Consider the following 20,963-nt stretch of genomic DNA (forward strand, 5'->3'; position numbering starts at 1 on the left):
GTGAGAAATTGTTTTTCCCCTGTTCTCAATCAATTGAATCTAGGCCATCTGAACTATCCACTGTTCCTCCTACAGAGACTGTCAGTGCTTTCAATTAACCTACATGGGCTATAAAAACGCAGCATGACACAACAACCGATAGTAGACGTGTGCAAATAAGAAATTCATAGCTGATAGAAATTGTGATTTGACATCATGATCATGACAGCCAGATCTGTAGCTGATATTTCTAAAAACACATTAGAATCATGGATATATTATATTAACGATTAGATTCTATTATATTTTAAAAGTCTGTAGGCTATTTGCTTTACGTGAAATCGACAGCCTATTAATTTATTCCTTTTGGGCACGTTTTGATCAGGCAGCGCGTGACGTCATTACGCTCCCGAAGACCCAGCCCAACCGAACAGGAAGACAACAGATTTTTGGATACGATGCAGATTTGCCGCTGTGGTTGCTAATTACAGACGTTACATTCGCCCAAAAAAGGCGAATAAATCAATAAGATGCCCTTATTTGATGGGTTGGGAAGTGGAGGAGAGAAGACCGCCATCGTCATCGACCTCGGAGCCGCGTACACAAAGTCAGTATCTGTTGTTAGCATGTTTTGTTATCGGTTAGCACAGTAACGCTAACGAACCTGTCAGGTGTTTGTTATTTTACCACCCGTCAGTTTCTTTGTAAATAAGCTCGAAATGAAACATTCAAACTCGCTAACACAATACATATACTTATGGTGCTGGTTACAACTGCTGTGGCGCTGGTAGCTACTTAGCCACTCTGTCAGTGCTAACTAGGCATGTCAGTATTTAGCTAGCGTTAGCTGCTGCTCAATTAGAGCAAAGAGAAGATCTTGTTAAGATAAATAACTGTGCCCAGCTCCAGCTCCACTGCCAAGTCCATGTGTCTGAGCAGCCCACATGGTCCCACTGGGCTAAACCTCAGACTGTGACCTAATTCAAAGCTAAGGTTAATGACACCACAAGTTTCCAGTTGTCTATTATGATGTATCATTCACAAATCTGTCTGATATGAAGTTATTTCACCTGTCATTCACCTGTCTCCTCTCCCACCTCGTTTATTTACATGGAGACTGTTTCCCTGTAACTTGAATGGGAAAGTGATCTCAGACTTTATGTGATATTAGTACAGTTTTTAGTCAGAGAGATGAAACTGGCCTGAAGCAAGTCACATGAAGATCAAGAGAACGATTCCCCTTCTCTTGAAATAAAGAAGTCTTTGTCTGCAGTTGCATTGACACAACATTTGACAAAGCTGCACTGATATTTTAAGTGTGATAAAAATGTACTTTTAAATGATTTATGCATTCACGTCATATAAACTTGGAACTAAGTCTTTATTCTTCAAATAAAAAATCTTCCCATCTGATTCCTCAAACAACTGATTGCCATGTTGGTATGCAGCATCTGCATCACTGTTCTGTTTGTACGCAGTTCACTTACATTATTATCATACGCTTGAAATCTTTAGAAAAGGTTAGCGATTTAATTTTGTCTTGAGAGGACATTCGCAGTAGCACGTGCAATCACAAATATAACTTTTATTCTGCATGTGTCATTAAGCAGCTCTGCGTTTTGTTTTTCTTTCCAGATGTGGCTATGCAGGGGAAACGGGGCCCAGGTTCATAATTCCGAGCGAGATCAGGAAACCAGGACAACAAGAGGTGAGACGCTGATGTGCTTCTCTGGTTGTGTTCATTTGGAAAAAATGTTGGGAAGTTGCAAAATATATGTTAATGTGTTTTTTTGGATTCTCATTTTCAGGCCACCAAAGTGGTTCAGTACAACATCAACACAGAAGAACTTTATGTCATACTCAAAGAGTTTATCCATTTGCTGTACTTCAGGTGAGACTTCTTTTCAGCAAGTGTCCAGACAGAGCCTGCTATACACAGCCTATAGTGATTTGATTAAACCATAATCTGTATGTCTGTATGTTTTCTGGATCAGACACCTTCTGGTGAACCCTCGCGACAGAAGAGTGGTCATCATCGAGTCCATCCTCTGCCCGTCTCACTTCAGAGAGACGCTCACGAAGGTTTTCTTCAAACAGTTTGAGGTACAACAGTCGAGCACATTAGCTTTTTATGAAAACTGCAAACTGTGATTGTAAAAGGTGGTAATGTGATGAACTCTTTTCGTAACAATAAACACTTATTTGAAACAGAATAATTACACCACTGCTCAAATTATTCATTAACTCGAAGATGTTGAGAATTAATTTGCACGCAGTTAATAAAAAAAAAAGATTTTTAAATATTAGCTGAATATCATCACTGTTAATTTAATGGATATTTTCCTGTTGATACAAGAAGCTGCAGTGTAGTGGCTGTTCTGAGGTGTTGCTCTGTGTGTGATGGTGTTTCCCAGGTTCCCTCTGTGCTGTTTGCTCCCAGTCATCTCATGGCCATCATGACTTTAGGCATCAACTCTGCCATGGTGATGGACTGTGGCCACACAGAGACACTGGTGCTGCCTGTATCCTTTTCCTGTTATACATACATATATATTATATTTAGTTTTTTCTTTCCTGGAGGTACACCATAAGGCTGATGTTTTTAAGTAGTGATCACCAGTCCAAAAAAGTACATGATAATGATTTTCCACTTTATTTTCTACCTATAATTTATTTATATAGTTTCCAAGGTTGTTTTGTTAAACCACCATGTCTCACTTTCTTGCTCTAGCCTTGTACATGTGACAGAAGTAGGTCACCTCTGTCCTCTTTATTAGCTCAACACGACTTGGACCACGCTCTCTGTGTCAAGCTTACCTCACCATTGAGAAGCAGAGGCCAGATCACAAGCTGTGTACATGCACTGTGTTGTTTATAACAGTTACTCTGAGATTCATCTATTACCTTAACTGGTGAAATCAGGTTTATGAGTGCACTCCTATTCTGCCAGCGTGGGAGGCTTTGCCTTTGGGAGGGAAAGCCATCCATAAGTAAGTAGCTCTAACAGACTAAAGAGGAGAATGCAGTTGTACATGGTATTGTACTATTTAGTGAACACATCACTTTCAATTGAACATTTTGTCTCTGCAAAATGGAACTTAATGTTTGTGTTTGCTTTCTCTTTATTCATTGTAGAGAATTAGATGGGCTTCTTGTGGAGCAGTGCACTGTGGATACGGACACGACCACAGGACAGACTGTACCAGCTGTCATTGGTAATGACAGAACAATATCATTCCCCATCTGCCTTTGTCTTCCAAATGGATAAACTTTTAACTCTGATATACACTGCTGATTTGTTTTACAGTACAGAAAGCAAGAGAATATAATGGCCTTGGACCAATATGCATCATTGACTATTCATAAGGGGAACTTGTTTCTGTTTGACATCAGAGTTAATCCCTTTTTCTCAAACTGTGAATTATACATATGCATACGGCCTATTTCAGAGTTTTTCTTGCCACGTTTTTTCTTGATAGAGGAATTTGAATCATAGTGTTGAGCTGTGAGATCTACAGCTGCACCAGAGTGAGAGAAGCTACACATATATACATCAATAATTAAGACAGACAGCAGGCTGCTGCACTAGACTGGACCGGTGAACCAACTCTGCAGTTACCACTGTGATTCACCTATAACGCACGATTCTGAAGATTCTGCACAAAATCTGCAGTTCAAACAGTTTGTAGACAAAAACACTGAATTATAGTGATCTGCTTTGTTCTAGATACTTTCCTGCAGTGTCGGCTCATATTTTTACATCTTGTCATCAATCATACTTGGCAGTGTAATAGGCAAAATGACTGATCATGGTATAAGTTAACAAAAGAAAATGAAGTTTCACTGCATTTATTCTATTTCTTTTTTTTCTTTTCTTTTTTAATTCTCCTCAGGCACCATCCCAGAGGAGACTGTGGAGGACATCAAGGGTGGGTTCAACTGAGTTGTTTTTGGACTGAAGATTTGAACCTCTCATTTTGCTTCTCTGAGGAGTCATGCTTTTATTCATCGCCAACAGGGGCAGCATTCCTAAAAGACAACACTATGAATAATACAAACTTCCTTTGAGACAAGTTCTACCACAATATAAGACTTCAAATGAATTCACAATAATTACACAATTAATCACAATATGTATAGAACATTTGAAACATTTTTTTGGGCCAATTAATTCGATTACATACAAATGTAGGAAAGTGGAGCGAGTCTCTAACCACCTGTAAGCCCAAAAAGAACAATTACACTTAATACATGGTGAAAAGGCAACTACATAAACTGATAAACAAGAGATACACAAGGCCAAATATCTGCTATTGCCATTTATTGTATGTATATTATCAACATGTCTTCCTTTCTCCACTATATCATCCTTGCTAAAAATGGCTTGAAATAATCATATTGATAAGAGCCTGAGGTGAACCATGTGTTCATGTTCATTTTCTCAGATAAAAGCAGTCAGACTTCACTCTGTTTACATGATACTCAAGCAGCCTGTTGTAGTTTTTTACTTCCACCATTTGTGGTCTGCAGCTCTTGATGTTGACACAAGGATCAGTTTATCCTCAGTCTTATTAATTTCTGATCAAATCCTCTCAGTTTTACAGAACTGCAGTGTCATTGTTTGACTTATTGAGTAATGAGCAGGATTTGCAGTTGGAAATGTTCATCTTTCATCATTCCAATCATTCACTTGTCTTTCATTGTTGATTTTTGTCTTGCCTCCTGCAGTCAGAACATGTTTTGTCAGTGACCTGCAGAGAGGCCTCAAGATCCAAGAGGCCAAATTTAACCTGGACGGTACAGCTGAGGTAAATGAAATGTTGCCCCAGTTATCCTCAATCTGTAAACTAATGTTCACATGAAGTTGTGTGTTGCTGTATATTGCTTAAAGATTCTTTCTGTTTGAATATGATTGCAGCGTCCGGCCCCTCCTCCAGATGTTGATTATCCTCTGGATGGAGAGAAAATCCTGCACATCAATGGATCGATCAGGTACTAATCATAAATCTGATGTTGTTAAATCTAATCCTCAAGACATTTGCATATGATTATGTGTGTTGTTGTTTTTTTTCTCCATATTTATGCGTAGGCTGTTTGAACCTATGAGTCATGTTTCCATTCTCGGCCCCCTCAGACGTATGAGCGTCTGATTTTTTGTGCCATCCTCTCCTTCTGAGAGAAATGTGGCCGTGATTCATGGGATCTTCTTTTTCAGGGACTCTGTGATGGAGATCCTGTTTGAGCAGGACAACGAGGAGAAGAGCGTGGCCTCTCTGATGCTCGATGCTCTGGTTAAGGTAGAGAAATGTTAATTCCTCTGCGCCTCTGTGTCCAGGCATGTGTGAGGGCTATATGTTATGTATATGAGCTTTCACTCATTTAGTCCTCATCCTCTCAACTCCTTTTACCTTTAGCTACGTCTAAATTTCAGTTTCAGCTATATTGAGATGATCTTATATGTGGCTCCACTGGAGTCCTACTTCTTTTAGACACATATGGCAAAACATTGACTACATATGAGCTTGTTTTTACTTATGCAGAGGGTTCATCTGTCTTCTGCTGTATGTTTTGGCAGTATTGTATGTTCTTATACGAAGGTGGGTATCTGCCTTCTTTTGCCTTGTTAAAGGGATAGTTCAACATTTTGGCAAATTTGCCCATTGCCATAATCCCTATAGTCATAGCAGTAGGTTCATTACCTTTAATTGTCGGTGCAAGCTATTTTTAGAACGGCAGAGCAGAGCCGCAAGCTGCTCAGAGCTACGGAGGCTAATGGGATTTCTTGGTTTCCCTCATCAAACTCATCAAATACACAATCCATCAACTCCAAAACGCTCTGGTGGACAAGTTGTGACCTGCACATTCGCCTTGCTATGAAATAGTAACGGAACGTTACGACACGAAGTTGTGCATATGCAGAGACTGCTTGCCGATGGGAATGCGATCAGCTGTTTTGCATGAATTTACTTCGAAAACAACTCTGTCTCGTAATGTTCTGTTATTATCTCATGGCGTGCTGAATGTGCAGGTCACAACTTGTCCACCAGAGCGTTTTGGAGTTGTTGAATTGTGATTGATTTGGAAACCAAGAAATCCCATTAGCCTCCGTAGCTGCTCGCGGCTCTGCTTCGCCGTTCTAAATAGCTGACAATTAAAGGTAATTAACCTACTCCTAAAACTATAGGGATTATGGCAATGTGCGAATTTGCCATAATGTTGAACTATCCCTTTAACCTTCTGTGTGGAGATCTAGAAGAGGATGTATGTAATAGGTGGAGGGCACGGATAACCACCAGTGATCAGAGCACAGGAAAATTAACTTAAATGGGCCAATTTGCCAAAATGTTGAACTATCCCTTTAAACATCCCCTCTGTCTGGTCTCAGTGTGACTTACTTTATATCCACATATCTTGCTCAAACGTTCAGTGTCTGTGGCAGGAGGAACACGACAACCCAGTTTCTCTCTCCGTGCTCTACAGCCACGGAGCTGGAGTGGACCGTTTGACTTAGTGTTGCTGCCATGGTTACAACCATTTCCGTGAAACAGAGAGCGGGTTTTGTTGTTTCATGTGCAGATGGAGTCAGAGCAGGGCTGCCTAATTAATCTCCAGCAGTAGAGCAGCAGCGGAGATGACACAGCCGCGGGGTTTTACTGAAACAGCCCCATCAGCAGCGAGCTCCACTCAGGCCGGAGCTCCCCCGAGGCTTCAGCAGGGAGGCGCTGCAGTGGAGCTACACACAGCAGCTTTCATCCATCATGCTTTGTTTTAGTTTGCACCTGTCCTGGAAGCGCTGTTCTCCTGCCTCATCTTTTTTCCTACACAACTGATACGGCAGAAAAAAACTGCTGATAATTATCTAAGCTCTTTAATTTACTCATATGGAATGATGGTGTGAAATAAAATGAATAAATTATTTCCCTGGACACACATAAAAGGCAGATTCTTCCTCTGAAAATAAGAAGTGATACTCATGCAGATGATTTAATCGGGTAAATGTGTGTGTGTTTTTGCCTCTAGTGCCCCATCGACACCCGCAAAGTGCTCTCTGAGAACCTGGTGGTGATCGGAGGCACGGCCATGCTGCCGGGCTTCCTGCACCGCCTGCTGGCCGAGATCCGCCTCCTGGCCGAGCGACCCAAGTACAGCGAAGTGCTCGCCAGCAAGAGCTTCCGCATACACGCTCCACCCGCCAAACCCAACTGCACCGCCTGGCTCGGAGGTCAGATACGAGATTTCATTGAAATATTTATCACTACCCTACCTGCTGAACTTGTACTCTCAGTCTGAGCAGAATTTTAAAAAATTTCTCCAGCGTCAGCACACGCCCAAAAAAACCAGAATGTCAACCTGTTTCAGAAGATCTTGAGAGAATGTGGTCTCGGTCTAGGGATTCATGATGTCCTCTGGTCCGTAGGTGCGATCTTCGGTGCCCTGCAGGACATCCTGGGCAGCAGGTCGGTGTCACGGGACTACTACAACCAGACAGGTCGCATTCCAGACTGGTGCTGCCTGAGCTCCCCTCCTCCCGAGTGTCTGTATGAGGCAGGGAAGACCCCTCCTCCGCTGATGAAGAGAGCCTTCTCCACAGAGAAGTAGAACATGCTATCATGTCATTGAAATAATGTCCTCTCCTTGTACCTGATAGAACAGTTCAATAATCTTTGATGTAACATCTCAACACACGTCTTGTTAATGTGTTAACTCCACAAACAGCTCTAGATGTTTTTTAATGTCTAGTCATGTGATCGGTGGACTGTTTGATGATCAGGTGAGCTGGTTTTGACACCACCAGACTGAACAGATTATGGGATTGAAATTATTCAAGGATTCCAGTGGTAAAATTTCAAATTGCTTCTGTGTGCAGCCATGTTTCCTGTCGAAGTCCAACCGAGCAGGGCACTGAACCTGTGCCAGCTTAGTTTTTTTTTTGTTGAAAAACAAATTCACCAGAAACGTTTCAGACGAATCGGTTGTCGCCATTCATTTGTTAACAAAACCACAGAAAATGTTGCTGAGCATTGGAGAAAGCTGTAATGATTTCAGTGTGACGTCTGATGTGTTGGAATCTCACATCGACAGTGATACCCCGCTAAGTTTTCCAAAAATACATTAAAAAAACTGATTTATTTATTGTTTGTACCTATCTATGTAAAGTTGTATTAAACACATTAAAGGCCCTGCACACTCACAGAGGTGATCGCAGTTTTTCATGCTAATTAGCATCTCATCAGATTCAAGTTTCAGTCAGCAGAAGGATAAAGTCCCAGAAGGAGCATCAAAACTAATTAGAGGCTCAGGGACATGACAGACACTACATGAACACGACATTCCTGTGAAGAGATCTAGTCAAGATAGATGATCAAAAGCACCTTTGTGTGTGTTTGTGTTTGTGTAAAAACTTTAAAACATCTTTTAACAATGACATCTTGTTCTGTAACCTGCAAATTCAACAACTGCAACAAATAAATATTCACAACTGAATGGGAACTGAAATGTCTTCTTTTTTAATCCTAGAATGAAAATGCTTTATAAAAACATCCCCTAAAATAAAACAATGACTATTTTATTTCTTAGACTCAAATGATAATAACACAAACAACTTTCAATAAATGTTTGTGTTTCTACTGCTGCTGCCAAAATCACAGTTTCATGTTTTCTTTCCCCAAAACTATTATTTGGAGATGCCATGTTTTATCAAACCTCACCTCAATTAGAATATTTTAACATGTAGGAGGAAACTGCAGATGCTGCCAGTGCTACTGTGACTGTAAGTGCAGTCATCACATAGGAATGCATATACCATATCTCACTTGTATCCATAGTGGGTAGTAAAATGTGTCCGTGCAAGTGAAACTAATTCTGTTCTCATGTATAGTAACAGTGAGGCCAAACTGACGCAGCTGTTTTCAGCTCGGTGGCGTTGTTTCCTTGTCCAGCGTCTGTGTGTGTGTGTTGTGTGTGTGTGTTTGTGTGTCCCAGAGTGGAGCTGCATCTGTTTGGCCCTTTGGGTCACATTCGTTGCTCAGTATTGGTCCGACTGGCTACTGTGGGCTTGGGAACCAGTAGCAATACCCACAATGCATCTGCAGCACAAGACTGGCAAAAAGGTCTGGGAAAATGGAAACAGTTTGGATTGTGATCGCGGGAATAAAAATAGGCATAAAAGTAGAGTGGAAGAGATTCAAAGGCCTCAGAGGGTGAAGTACAAGTTTACATTAGGAGGTGTCTCTGTCTCCTCTGTGATGTCTGGGACAAACAATGACTCCATATTTTTTGAAACATGAGTCCATTTGTTGGAACAATACACATCACATGATTTCTGTGATTTGAAGGTGTGGTGGAAAAGATGATGAGTCTGTTCTGTTCATTTTTGTTTCCATCTCTTGAGCTTCTTTCAACTCTGGAGAGATTTTTTTTTTTTTTGGAAGTAAAATAAAACTTTTGTTTCCTCATATTGAAGACTTGGAAGAGCAGAGGCCTCCTACCTGTATCTGCAGGCAACGTGTGTCTGAGTTCATGTACAAACCACGGCCTGATTCCGATTCTGTTTTCCTCTGAGCGTATAATTAAAGACAGCTCTGGCCTTGCCCACATCTGAGGATGTACAGAGCTGCACTGCCCCACCTGCTGCCTCTCCTCCAGCTGAGGAAAACCCCATCCTCCCTGGATGGGGACTGGGACTGGAGCGTCGGTGTGGTTCCCAGACACAGGAAGCAGCAGCTGTCTGTCCGTCTGAACCCTGGCTATCAGACTGGGACTCTGAGCAGGAAGGGGACTCCCCGGAAAGTGGGTGAGCCTCGTCTGTGATGAGTGTTTGCCAACTGTGTTCTTTTCGGAAGAGTTCAAAAAAGTTCACGCAGCCGCCTCTAGATTTAAGGCTGCGGTTAGATGATTTGTAGCTGTATTTTGCATTAGATCACAGCTTTCTATATTGAGCAAATGTTTTGTCAATATGTTTTTCAGCAAAACCAGGAACGTTGCAGCGTGGTCCTTTGTCAGAGTCTGCGCCGAGTGAGAGGGAAGGCATCATCCATCTTGGTTATCTCCTCCACAGAGGCTGTTTGTCAGAACACATCGGCTCAATTATCCCATAAATCACACCGGCTGAGGAAACACATCTGAGGCCTCCTAATAAATGTAAGGGCACCTCGGTGCTCGTCGTCTACACTCTGCAGAGTCAGAGAACAAGAATTAGAATTTGGCTGTTATCGCTGCACCTGCAGGGCATTCTGGGAAGTGAACATAATTACGAACCAGCACTAAATCTAAATTGAAAGCAAGTGCAAACCACAAGAAGCCGGGTGTTGTGTAAAACCACGGCTAAATTTAGATATCATTACCAATGTTTATATCCTTCAAATCAGACATGATAAGATCTCATCATGTGATTGGACATGAAGATGCCAAAAGCAGGAATGAAGGAGGCTTCCTCTGAGACACTTTGTGCAAATTGTTTATACAAGTCCACATTGTGTTACCTCATGAGAAAAGTCTAGGATGAAAGTCAGACTTGGTGTTCACTGACATGGAGCCACTACTGGAGCACATTTCAAGAGTTCAAGAGCATAATAGATTTTAAAATAAAGCAGAAATGAATGGAAACCAATGGATGTGTTTAATGGTAAATGAGAAGCTACAACTAAATCTGAATCAATGTTTACTGTGATAAATACAATAACTCAAGAAAATGTATGTATTTGAAGATGACTAATGCCAATCCCAATAGGTGCAAAGAAAAAATACAAACTCAGCAGCACAGTTTGTTGTAAAGTGTTTCCTGTATGAAAGCTTGTTTTTTTATTATCAAAACTGCAATGATGAGTGCATAACCATCAGACATACACACAAAACAAAAAATCTCAATTAATAGGTTGCCTATTGAAAAAAGAAAAGAAAGAAAGAATAAAAGTAGTGGTCCACTGGATTTATGTCACTGGTGTTGTGGCAAAAAAGAGTGATTTCAGCTGTAGCTACAGATGAACTGTATAGAGTTGTTGAGTTATCTTGCATAGCATTTGCATACACTGATGGTGGCCATAGGTATTGTAGAGACAGAGATAGAAATTACAACGTCTTTATTTCTGCCAAGAAAAGAGAGAAAAAGTTAAGATACGACAAGTGACCAACTCATGTAGGCCTAGCTGTCATACAGCCAATGAGTTAAATAATAATGTGGCCTCAAGTTTAAATGTCAAAAAACTGATTCAGTGGATTTTTGCTTTTACACAAATGGACGTTTATGTAGACAGAGCCGTCAGCTGTTACATGATGATGATGATGGGTTATAACAACATGATTAACTGTGTGGGCAGAAACAAAACTGAGTACGTGACATGAGATTGACATAAAGACTGGCGCGCGCTTCTCATCCCACCTACTGTACGCTCGTGCACAACTGAACGGCGCGCAAATCCAAGCTCTGACCACTTCTCTCTCTCTCTCTCTCTCTCTCTCTCTCTCTCTCTCTCTCTCTCTCTCTCTCTCTCTCTCTCTCTCTCTCTCTCCTTGCTACATCTCTCTTTCTTTGTTTTTTTACTCTTTCATTTATTTCTGGCTGAGTGGACCGGACAGGAGGGAACTTCTTCCCGCCACTATGGAGCAAAGTTTCATGGGATTGTCGCAGCTTCTATTGGTTCTCCTGCTCCAGCTGGTACCTGCGCAGGTAACTCACATCCACACCACACCGGCTCAGGCTCACTGATGACGAGAACACGACATGTTTGACTACTTTGCACGTTATACAACAGGTTTGCACGTAGCCCCTGAACACCTCCAAGGTGTTTCATCATTGCACACGAGCTAAACAAAAAAAGAAAAAAAAATGCATCACCTTGCTGGAGTTTTGACATCTTTTGGTGAGATATTTTTTTTATTGAAGTAAAAATGTAATCACTAATGGAGAATACAGCTTTAAGTTTACTTTCCCCCCCTAGGCTATAGACTGTCTTTTCTCCACGACTTCAAATGTGACTCCTATTAGTGTAAGCTCACCTCACGTGAGACATGCAGCGAGACTGAGAGGCGTCACATTTAAATGGCAGAGTCAGAGTCAGGCTGCCTCAGCCTCGTGTCTCTGTGAGAGGAGGACACATCTGCTCCACCACAAACAGCTGGTTACAGTGTGTGACTGATCCAGATGAGGACACATCTGCATTCTCAACCTGAGAGTGTGATGTGTGATGATGACTCTGTGGAAAAACTTGCTGTGCAAATTTAGATTGTATAGGCTATACCTCTGTCATACTCCTATTGGATATAAAATCCACTTAGCTGGCTCTTGAAATTCATCTGAGATAGAGTCTCAGTTGAAGTTTCTGTTTAAGTTTCAGTTTTTTTTAATGTGGCTCAGTGTTGTATGTTCATCAGTGACAGGGTGTGAAGATGAATTTCCCTATGGGACAATACAGGCATTCTATCTATCTATCTATCTATCTATCTATCTATCTATCTATCTATCTATCTATCTATCTATCTATCTATCTTTTCTGTTCATTTTTTTGTATTAATTTGAAAGTTAATAGATTTACAGTTGATTTTTGCTTATGAGGTTTAAGTCCACACTGTGTACCTCAGGACTATATCATAAGTCAGACAAATTTTTAATCCGATCTTAAATGGTGGAACAAAATTTGACTCGGGCTCAATTTTTACTTTGACGAAATAAACAAAAAAAAGTAAAAAAGTAATCATGTAAATAATCACCACCAAGATGCCATATACAACAGATACTCAAACAGCTGGTTACAGTGTGTTCCTGATCCAGGTGAAGATGCAGAGGTGCACACAGCTGCACAGATAAAGAGGCTGTAGTCAGTTGCTGTAGCTCCAGGTCTGTTCTCCTTGGTTGTGATGAGGATGTAATAATCCACTCCACTTTTGCACAGTGGCTTCCTCCTGCAGCGATGAGATCTGACACACATTCAGCGTGTCGCCCCGCAGGGAGCCGACTGCACAGTGAACATGCATTGCAGTGTTTGAAGGGATGCATTAGCGAATGATGGGGAGATCATTAATGGGGTTTGAATTCAGTAGGTAGCATCTTTAAATGTGGCTCTCATACACTGTGCACAATTATCTGTTTCTAAAGCTCTTACAGGGCTGCTGATGCAAGGTCAGTTTGCAAGAATAACAGTTTAAAGTTGCCCCCAAATATTGTGAAATGTGTTTTTCCCACCATCCTGAGCTCATGTCATTCATGAACAAAGTTCTTAGTTTGTTTTATGGAGATTTGAACCGACACAGCATCCAATCATGAATGGATATCTTTGTACTTGTGGTATGCAGAGTAGCACGTAGCAAGTAGCGGTTGACTGATAATGGATTTTTAAAGGTCGATAGGATAAGGCTAGTTTGGAGCAGGAAAAAGCCAATAGCAGATTAATTGGCCGATACCCCATAAACGCTCCAGACAGCTCAGTCAGAGTCAGAACATGAATATGTTTCACTCACAATAACCTTTTTTTGTCCACATTATGCCTCCCATAGAAAAGACCATGACAAAGCAGGCAGCTCAGCTGTAGAGAACTCCCTTTCCACAATGTAGCAGGTAGTTGATTTCTATTTAGTTTACTAGGCAGCATTAATGAGCCAGGTTTAAATATAAATGTGGCGTTATCTTAAAGCGATAGTTCAACATTCAGAGCTACCCCAGGGAGGCTAATGGGATTTCTTGGTTTCCCTCATCAAACTCATTAAATACACAATCCAACAACTCCAAAACGCTCTGGTGGACAAGTTGCGACCTGCGCGTTCCCATCAGGGGCAGTTTTTCAGCAAGCAGTCTGTATTTACCTCAAAAACAACTCAGTCTCCTAACGTTCCGTTATTATCTCGTGATGAATGTGCAGGTCACAACTTGTCCACGAAAGCGTTTTGGAGTAGTTAGACTGTGTATTTGATGAGTTTGATAAGGGAAACCTCTGTAATGTAGCCCTGAGCAGCTCGCGGCTCTGCTCCGCCGTTCTAAAAATAGCTTGCACCGACAATTAAAGGTAACAAACCTACTCCAAAGACTATAGGGATTATGGCAATGGGCCAATTTGCCAAAATGTTGAACTATCCCTTTAACCTTCTGTGTAGAGATCTAGAAGAGGATGTATGCAATAGGTGGAGGGCATGAATAACCACCAGTGATCAGAGTGCAGGAACAATAACAAAACGGTAACATAACAAGAGTTTATTAAATGTCCTGTTGGCACAGTCGACCTCTAGCACAAAGAATGGAAATAGCCACGTGTGACGGTTCAAGTGTCTCTGGTTAGATCATCATTTTTAATAATCCGAGACGGGCTGCCCCCCTGCCATGAGGTTGGGATGCGAACCACCATGGAGTCTGGTTCCAGTCTGGCCGGACACGTCTTTGTTTCATCCTCTGTCACAGTCTAATAAAGGCTATAAATTCAACAGAAAAAATTAGGAACCCACATCAATGTCTGGAAAAATGACAGTGTGTTTCACTTGGAAGTTTTTGGAAAGTTCCAAAATTAGAGGAACAAAAGGAAAAAGACATAAAGGACAAGGACAGAAGCTCTCATTGTCAGTCTGTCATGGAGCCCATTCTGTCCAACATGAAGGCTCTTCACCGTCACACTGTATTGTTCCTGCATTTGAATTATGCTTCTTACAGCTGTTATTATGCATCTGGTTCTATTGTTGGACGATGGCGTACATCTAAGGAGTCTCTGTCTCTGGGTTTGTGTTGTGTTTGGCAGAAGTGCAAACTCACTTAGAGGAAACATAACAATCTCACAGTAAAAACCTGCTCTCCAGGCTATCAGGCAGCGTGTTGGAATCAGATCATCAGCTCTCTCAGAGAGGTGAGGAGTCAGAGAGCGAAAAGAAAAGAGCCAAGATCAACTGTGCGCTTGTGTTTGTGCTCGATTTGTCGTTTAAAAAATTCAGGAACGTTGCCATTGTGAGTTTGGAGACAGGGTTGTGAGAACTTTGCTGTGTCATGACACATTTCAGTGCTGCCTTTGTTTTAACTGAGCTCATTGTGTATAAAACTCCCATGAGATGGGGCAGCAGCCTTTCTTCACTGTTGTTCTTTGCATACTCCGAATGTTTTTGCTTCTTGTGATAATAAACCCACCAGTATTACAACAAATTGAGAAACATATGCACTTTTCCTGGTGGGCTGGCTCATCTTACTGCATTTCTGCTGATCTGTAAACAGCGGCGTATTGGTACAGCCGAGAAATCATCAGTCTTTTTTTTTTACAGGATGACTGTGTGCACTTCCTTTTCTCTGCCACAAGACGGCACTCTGCACCTGCTCAGTGAACCCACTGCTGTTTTGTGATGCTCATTGAGACAGTTTCCTGATTGTGTGCAGGTTTTTTGACATGTTTGACATTGATGCTTTGAGCTGAAATTAAAGGATTGATCACTAAAAATATAATTTTCCCCATGTATTTTGCAGATTTCACCCCCTCCAGGAGAGGGTCTCCCTAAAGGCAAGGGCTGTAACTTTTTGTCACATCCCATTCAACAGGTTTTCCCACATCTTGTATAGATAGTCATTAAAGAATCAACTTGTCCCTTCAGGTATGACGTTCCAGGAGGTTTGGGCAAAGAGCATATGTCACCCTATGGAGCAGCTGGTGGATGTGGAGCAGGAGTTCCCAGGAGAAGTGGGGTACATCTACATGCCTGCTTGTGTCCCTCTGAAGAGATGTGCCGGTTGCTGTGGAGATGAACACCTGGAGTGCCATCCTACCCTTGAACGCAACATCACATTGCAGGTGTAAAAAGAAGGAGAAAAGGGAGAAAGGAGAAAAGGGAGCTGTTAAAAAAAAGATGTTAAAAAATGCACTGTGTGTTTACACTGGCACATGTGGTCCAGTATTCAGTGTCAGTTTTCTCCTGTTGTTTTTTTCTCAGATGATGAGGATTGCTCCTGTGATATCTAGTCATGTGGAACTCACATTTGTGGAGCATCAGTCATGTGATTGCAGGTAAATTACAGACAGATGATTATTTCTAATAGTATTAGATTGTTGTTGCACAGCTAACATCAGTCGTTTCTGCTCTTCTCTCCCTCCTGTTGTTAGACCCCGTCAGATTCTTCAAAAAAATAAAAGGTCAGTAGAGGGATATTGTATCTATTAGATGTGAACACACGAGTGTCCTCATCACACTCTGCTTTGCCTCCACAGCAGCAGTGATTCTATCAGGAATAAACTCCGGAGGAGAAAACACAAGAAGACAGCCAACGGTTGTGGCAAGTAAGAGATTTATTGCCCCCCTGTGGTGCTCTCACACACACAGACACACACACATGCACTGCATGGTTTCATAATGTTTGAATGTTTATGGCTACATTTATCACTGTTTCCCTCAGTCTGTCAGGCTACCAAAGACAGATGAGATTAAACAATACCACAGTATATTGTCTGCTGTGTCGCTCTTCTCTGGCAGACCTATAATCCACCGACCACTTATGATGAGCTTGCGTTTTTGTGTGAGGCCACAGAGCATTTGTTGCACAATAATCCAAGGCTGCTGATAGCTTCAACCAAGGACTGCCAGTGAAAAGGTTTAGTCTTAAAATAACAACACACAACAACAACAAAAAATAGCGGAAGAGGAGGAAGAAGTAGAAATATTAGCTAAAGGGAATGAGCTACAGCATTAAATCTTATCATCACCATGATTTGTTCTGGTTAGAGGCAGGAGACCAAGTCGTGTGCAGTCACAGCGCATCGTTTTATTCACATTTGCACATTTTCACACTCACCTCTGACTGCCTGCAGCCGAGTCTACCTTATGCACAAGTGAAAACCCCACTGTGTGTACTTTACTGTAAAGAACAATGTCACACATCACATTCTGCAGACACAACCTTGAGTTATGTGTGTGGTGAGTTTGGTATTTTGTTTATCTGTGGTCTCTTTTCTCATAAAGGTCAAAAGGTTGCAACTCTCTGTGCCCCCTCCCCCCACTCTCAGATATTGTTGTGTAACCAATTGTGAATTATGGTAGAACAACGGGAACATTGCTGAAAAGAACGAGATGTCCAAAATAAAAGGTGAAAAACCAAGGTATAGCTAATTGACTTATCAGTAAGACATTCCACGCAGCCTGTGGATGGTTGTAAAAAAGTCTTTAGATGAAGTTTTGTGAAGTCAGTGAGAATGACCCCCGTGATGTCATCAGGATTATCACCAAGCTTATAACTGCCAGTCCCGGTGAGAGACCAGAAGTGTGGGATTTGGAAAATGTAGGTCGTGAGCAATGCTATCCAGATGCATTATGGGAATGATCCAGGACATTCGGAGCAGGAGACCATCATCAGAATATCTCATCCTTGGTGGTCTGCTGTAACGCTGTTTAGCATTATCTGTTTCACATGTAATAATGTGATCAGGGCAGACAGAGAGGAAAAAAAGATCAGTGGAAAGGTGAATAATGTGTAGAATACTCAGACTTTCTTCACTTTTATCTTTAGGGTATTTAAAATCTTTAATTTCATCACATTTTACTTCCAGATGCTCCTGTTTCAACTGATCTGTACATCCTTATTTTTAGTTTTGATAATTGTTAAGGTTTTTGTTCATTCTTATATTTGTGGCTTTCATTATTTTGTGTCTAGGACCTTTTATCTTGTGTTTTGCTGGGCTACATTGTAAATACTTGTATGGAAGGGACCAGTAACAGGAAAAAAAACAACAACTTTGGTACATAGGCCAAAAGCCCAGACGCAAAATCAGATGACACATGTACAAGGAGCAGACAGAGGGAGGGAAAGGTAAATACCAGGGGAATTGGGGAGGGGTGAAACGGCCTGGGGTGGGGCTGGAAAGATACAAGAGTAGGAAGTGAAACAACTAACAGACACACAGCACAAGGTAAGTTATTTCAAAATAAGATAGGAAATAATAACAGTCTGGGCAGGAGGTCACATAGATAATAAAAAGTCTTTCTTTAAGTTTATGAAAGTGTGATGTCAAATCAGGATAGCTTCACATTTCTCACGCTTATCTTAAAATAATACTCACATTGCCATCCCCTCTTTATTTCTTATTACACACTGAAACAACAAGATGACATTTTAAGATTTATACTCTGGGAGTAGTCTGGGAAGGATGGTGAAAAAACACTTTTAATCTAGACAAAGGGGTGAAACAGATAAAAATGTGTCTGCAAACATAATCAGCTTATTGTGGAAGTACACTGAAGCTAGTGTTGAAGGACAAACTTTACAGTCTGAGAAAAAAAAAATGCATTACTAAATTAAGTTAATGTTAACTTGAGACTCCAGCATGCAGCCTCAGTGTGATTTATGTCTTTTTCAGTATGAGATGTCCCTTCTGTGTTGCCATCCCTTCACCAGTTCGGCATGGGAACATACATAGGCTACACAATTCATTTTGAACAGGCTGTGAATTTTATCTTCCATCACTTTGGAAGCAGCAGGCGTGTTGCTGCTTAAGCCTTCACCCTATTATCAGTATTGGAAATGTCACTTTTGGCTCAGTCTTTGCAGCACATTAACTTTTAGCTCTTCTCTTAAGAAGCAGAGACAGAGAATGAGTCTTATCTTATTAATGTCTTATCCAGCAGCCCCAGCAGAGGTGAAAAAAGAATCCATCTGACAAATCAGCCCCTAAATGCCAGACTATGGACTTGATGTTTAGGAGAAGATTGTGTTTGGTGGTGGTCTGCAGGATTTCCCCAGCACGTGTTATCAACTGTGTAGCAACATGTGTGGCAGTTGTGTGGCTGTGGCCTGGTCAAACAATACTAATGATGCACCATGACTCTCCTTGACTCCCTTTCCTTTGTAAACCATAGTTTTATCTCTAAGACCTCCACCCTCTACTTAGTGGTCAAAGGGCCACACAGTCGCAGAGTTCTTGATTTCTTCCAGCTGACTCTCAGGGGCCAAATTGAATGACACCAGTGCTGAATGTAAACTAAACGGGAGTTTTAAAATCTGTAGGATAAACACTCAATTTCATCTTGTTATGAAGGCTTCATTCTTGTGACAACCTTGTTTGATGTTGACAGTGAAAAAGCAGACAGAAAACATAAACCTGTGGATGTTACATTGACTGTTTGTTTACTGGGACACTCTACAATTAGAAATACCTCTTCACACAGACGCTTTGGGACCACTGACCCCATGGGACCCTGAACCTGTGCCATAAATAGGCTACCTGGGATCATATTTATCAAGCTTCTTAGAATGACTCCTAACAACGCTGCTAAGAGTCGACTTACGAATAAAAAAAATTCTTCGCTGAAAGCTGCACTTAAAAGTTAGTTATCAAGCGTAGCCTTACTCACATTTTTAGCAAAGTAGGACTGAATCTTAAGTGTCGGTCTGAGAGCTGAGTAACGACAGTATATGTGCTGTAAATGGAATTTTAGATGACGTCACTTCCAAATTTATAGGAATGACCAATCGTTGTTTATCTAAGAATATGGAAATATCTCAGTGAATAGTTAAATGGCCAATAGGAGTGTACAGTATATTCAACCGTATTTTGACAATAATCTACAAAATAATACAAGATATATACATTGGGAATTGGGAATGAATCAAAAATAAATGTTCCTAATCTTTCCAATTCATTAATTCAGCGTTACATTGTTGGTGAGATGATGTCTCTTATCAAATCTGTGACAAGGATGATACCCGATCTGTCCAAACGATATCGTTTGATCAACTGCTCGTCATCAAACAATGCCAGAACAAAGACCTTTCACTCCCAGAAGGTAAACGCACATCTCTCTCTCCTCAGTGCCATCCCCTGCTGGCAAATCCTAACCACTTAAGACACCTCTCGAGGTCTCTATATCTGGGGAGTAGGAGTGATTCTTAGACTTGAGAAAGTTGATAAATAGCCTTTATTCTTAAGTTTGAGAGTAGGACTAAATTCCACAAATTCTCAGCATTTAATACTAAAATGGCGCTCTAAGACGCTTGATAAATACGGCCCCTGTTCTACAGTATAATCTATCCATAAGTGTTAAAGTTATCACTGTGTAGTGTATAGAATGCATTTTAGCACATTAGTGGGTCCCATGTGTGTTTTGGAAGTAGTTGTACATTTACCTAGAACCATTCAAACCTGTTTAGATTTCCTCTTGGCACGGCGCCACATTCAAGAAAGACCATGACATCCAGAAACCAGTTATTCCAGTCTGATTAAGTTTTGTACCTTTACTCTGTAAGGTCTTGTGTCAGCTCTGTTGGTGAGGGTCAATGGAACTGTAGCTCATGAAGACAAGACTGTTGTTCATGTAGAAGATGCTGAATTTCTGTGACTGTTTATTTCTGTCTTTCCAGGTGCCAGTTTCCTCAGAACAAGATAAATCTTCACTGATTCACACATCTGTGCAAAGTTAAATTAGGATGAGTGACTGTGGTGCGCTGAGCAACATTTTTCATTTTTTTTTTATAAATTGCAGTATCAAAGTAAACAACCATATCTGCAAACACATTTGCCTTAAGACTGCGGTTTTAAATTAACTTAAATGTAAATTCTGGTCTTTAAAAAATCTTGCTGCCTTTGTTTAAGATGTTAAAAATAAACAGGAGAGCATGAATGAGAGGTAATGGTTGTAATGCTTTGAGCTCATCAGTTGTTAGGGGAAAGGATTAAAGCGTCTGATCATCCGGAGGTGTTTTACTGATTAACGTCCAGACCTTCTTCATGACATCATGTATGATTGTAATGAAACCAATGCTTTCCTGTCACTTTATGTGTGTGTAGCCTAAGTGATGAACTCTGAATCCACTCTGTGTCTAATCTGGGTCATGATAAGTTCATGAAATAAAAATACACCCCAAATACAAGGAACCTCTGTGCTATCTACATTTGCATTTGTAGACCATTAGAGTTTGTAACATGTGAGGCCACAGTGTTCTCTTTATCTAGCATTGCTCTGTAGTAAGCACATTGTAACAAAGCACAAGGGGTTATACTGTTGATTCATGTTGCATTCACAGCCTTTCACATACAGTAGCCTAC

At 41.0% G+C, this 20,963-nt stretch overlaps 2 protein-coding genes across 3 annotated transcripts; both read left to right on the plus strand.

Moving 5' to 3' along the window:
• Positions 1-389: 389 nt before the first annotated feature.
• Positions 390-8,304, plus strand: actr10 (actin related protein 10). The gene is made up of 13 exons (XM_084000337.1): positions 390-586; positions 1,615-1,687; positions 1,788-1,870; positions 1,974-2,082; positions 2,394-2,501; positions 2,902-2,969; positions 3,115-3,194; positions 3,873-3,908; positions 4,708-4,787; positions 4,898-4,971; positions 5,195-5,276; positions 7,000-7,201; positions 7,397-8,304. Exons 1-13 carry the CDS (start codon positions 510-512, stop codon positions 7,576-7,578), a joined length of 1,254 nt encoding a protein of 417 aa, XP_083856463.1. The 5' UTR covers positions 390-509; the 3' UTR covers positions 7,579-8,304.
• Positions 8,305-11,546: 3,242 nt separating this feature from the next.
• On the plus strand, positions 11,547-20,607 carry LOC311007013 (vascular endothelial growth factor A-like). 2 transcript variants are annotated; one of them, XM_084000092.1, is made up of 7 exons: positions 11,547-11,644; positions 15,404-15,437; positions 15,529-15,725; positions 15,865-15,938; positions 16,035-16,064; positions 16,140-16,208; positions 20,279-20,607. In XM_084000092.1, the coding sequence occupies exons 1-7, from the start codon at positions 11,576-11,578 to the stop codon at positions 20,313-20,315; spliced, it is 510 nt and encodes a 169-aa protein (XP_083856218.1). In that variant the 5' UTR covers positions 11,547-11,575; the 3' UTR covers positions 20,316-20,607. The 2 variants fall into 2 exon arrangements, with proteins under 2 accessions (XP_083856218.1, XP_083856219.1); XM_084000093.1 differs by having other exon boundaries at positions 16,143-16,208.
• The last annotated feature ends 356 nt before the right edge of the window (positions 20,608-20,963 follow it).

This window comes from Trachurus trachurus (assembly GCF_905171665.1).
Source record: "Trachurus trachurus genome assembly, chromosome: 24".
In the NCBI taxonomy this organism is placed as follows: Eukaryota; Metazoa; Chordata; class Actinopteri; order Carangiformes; family Carangidae; genus Trachurus; species Trachurus trachurus.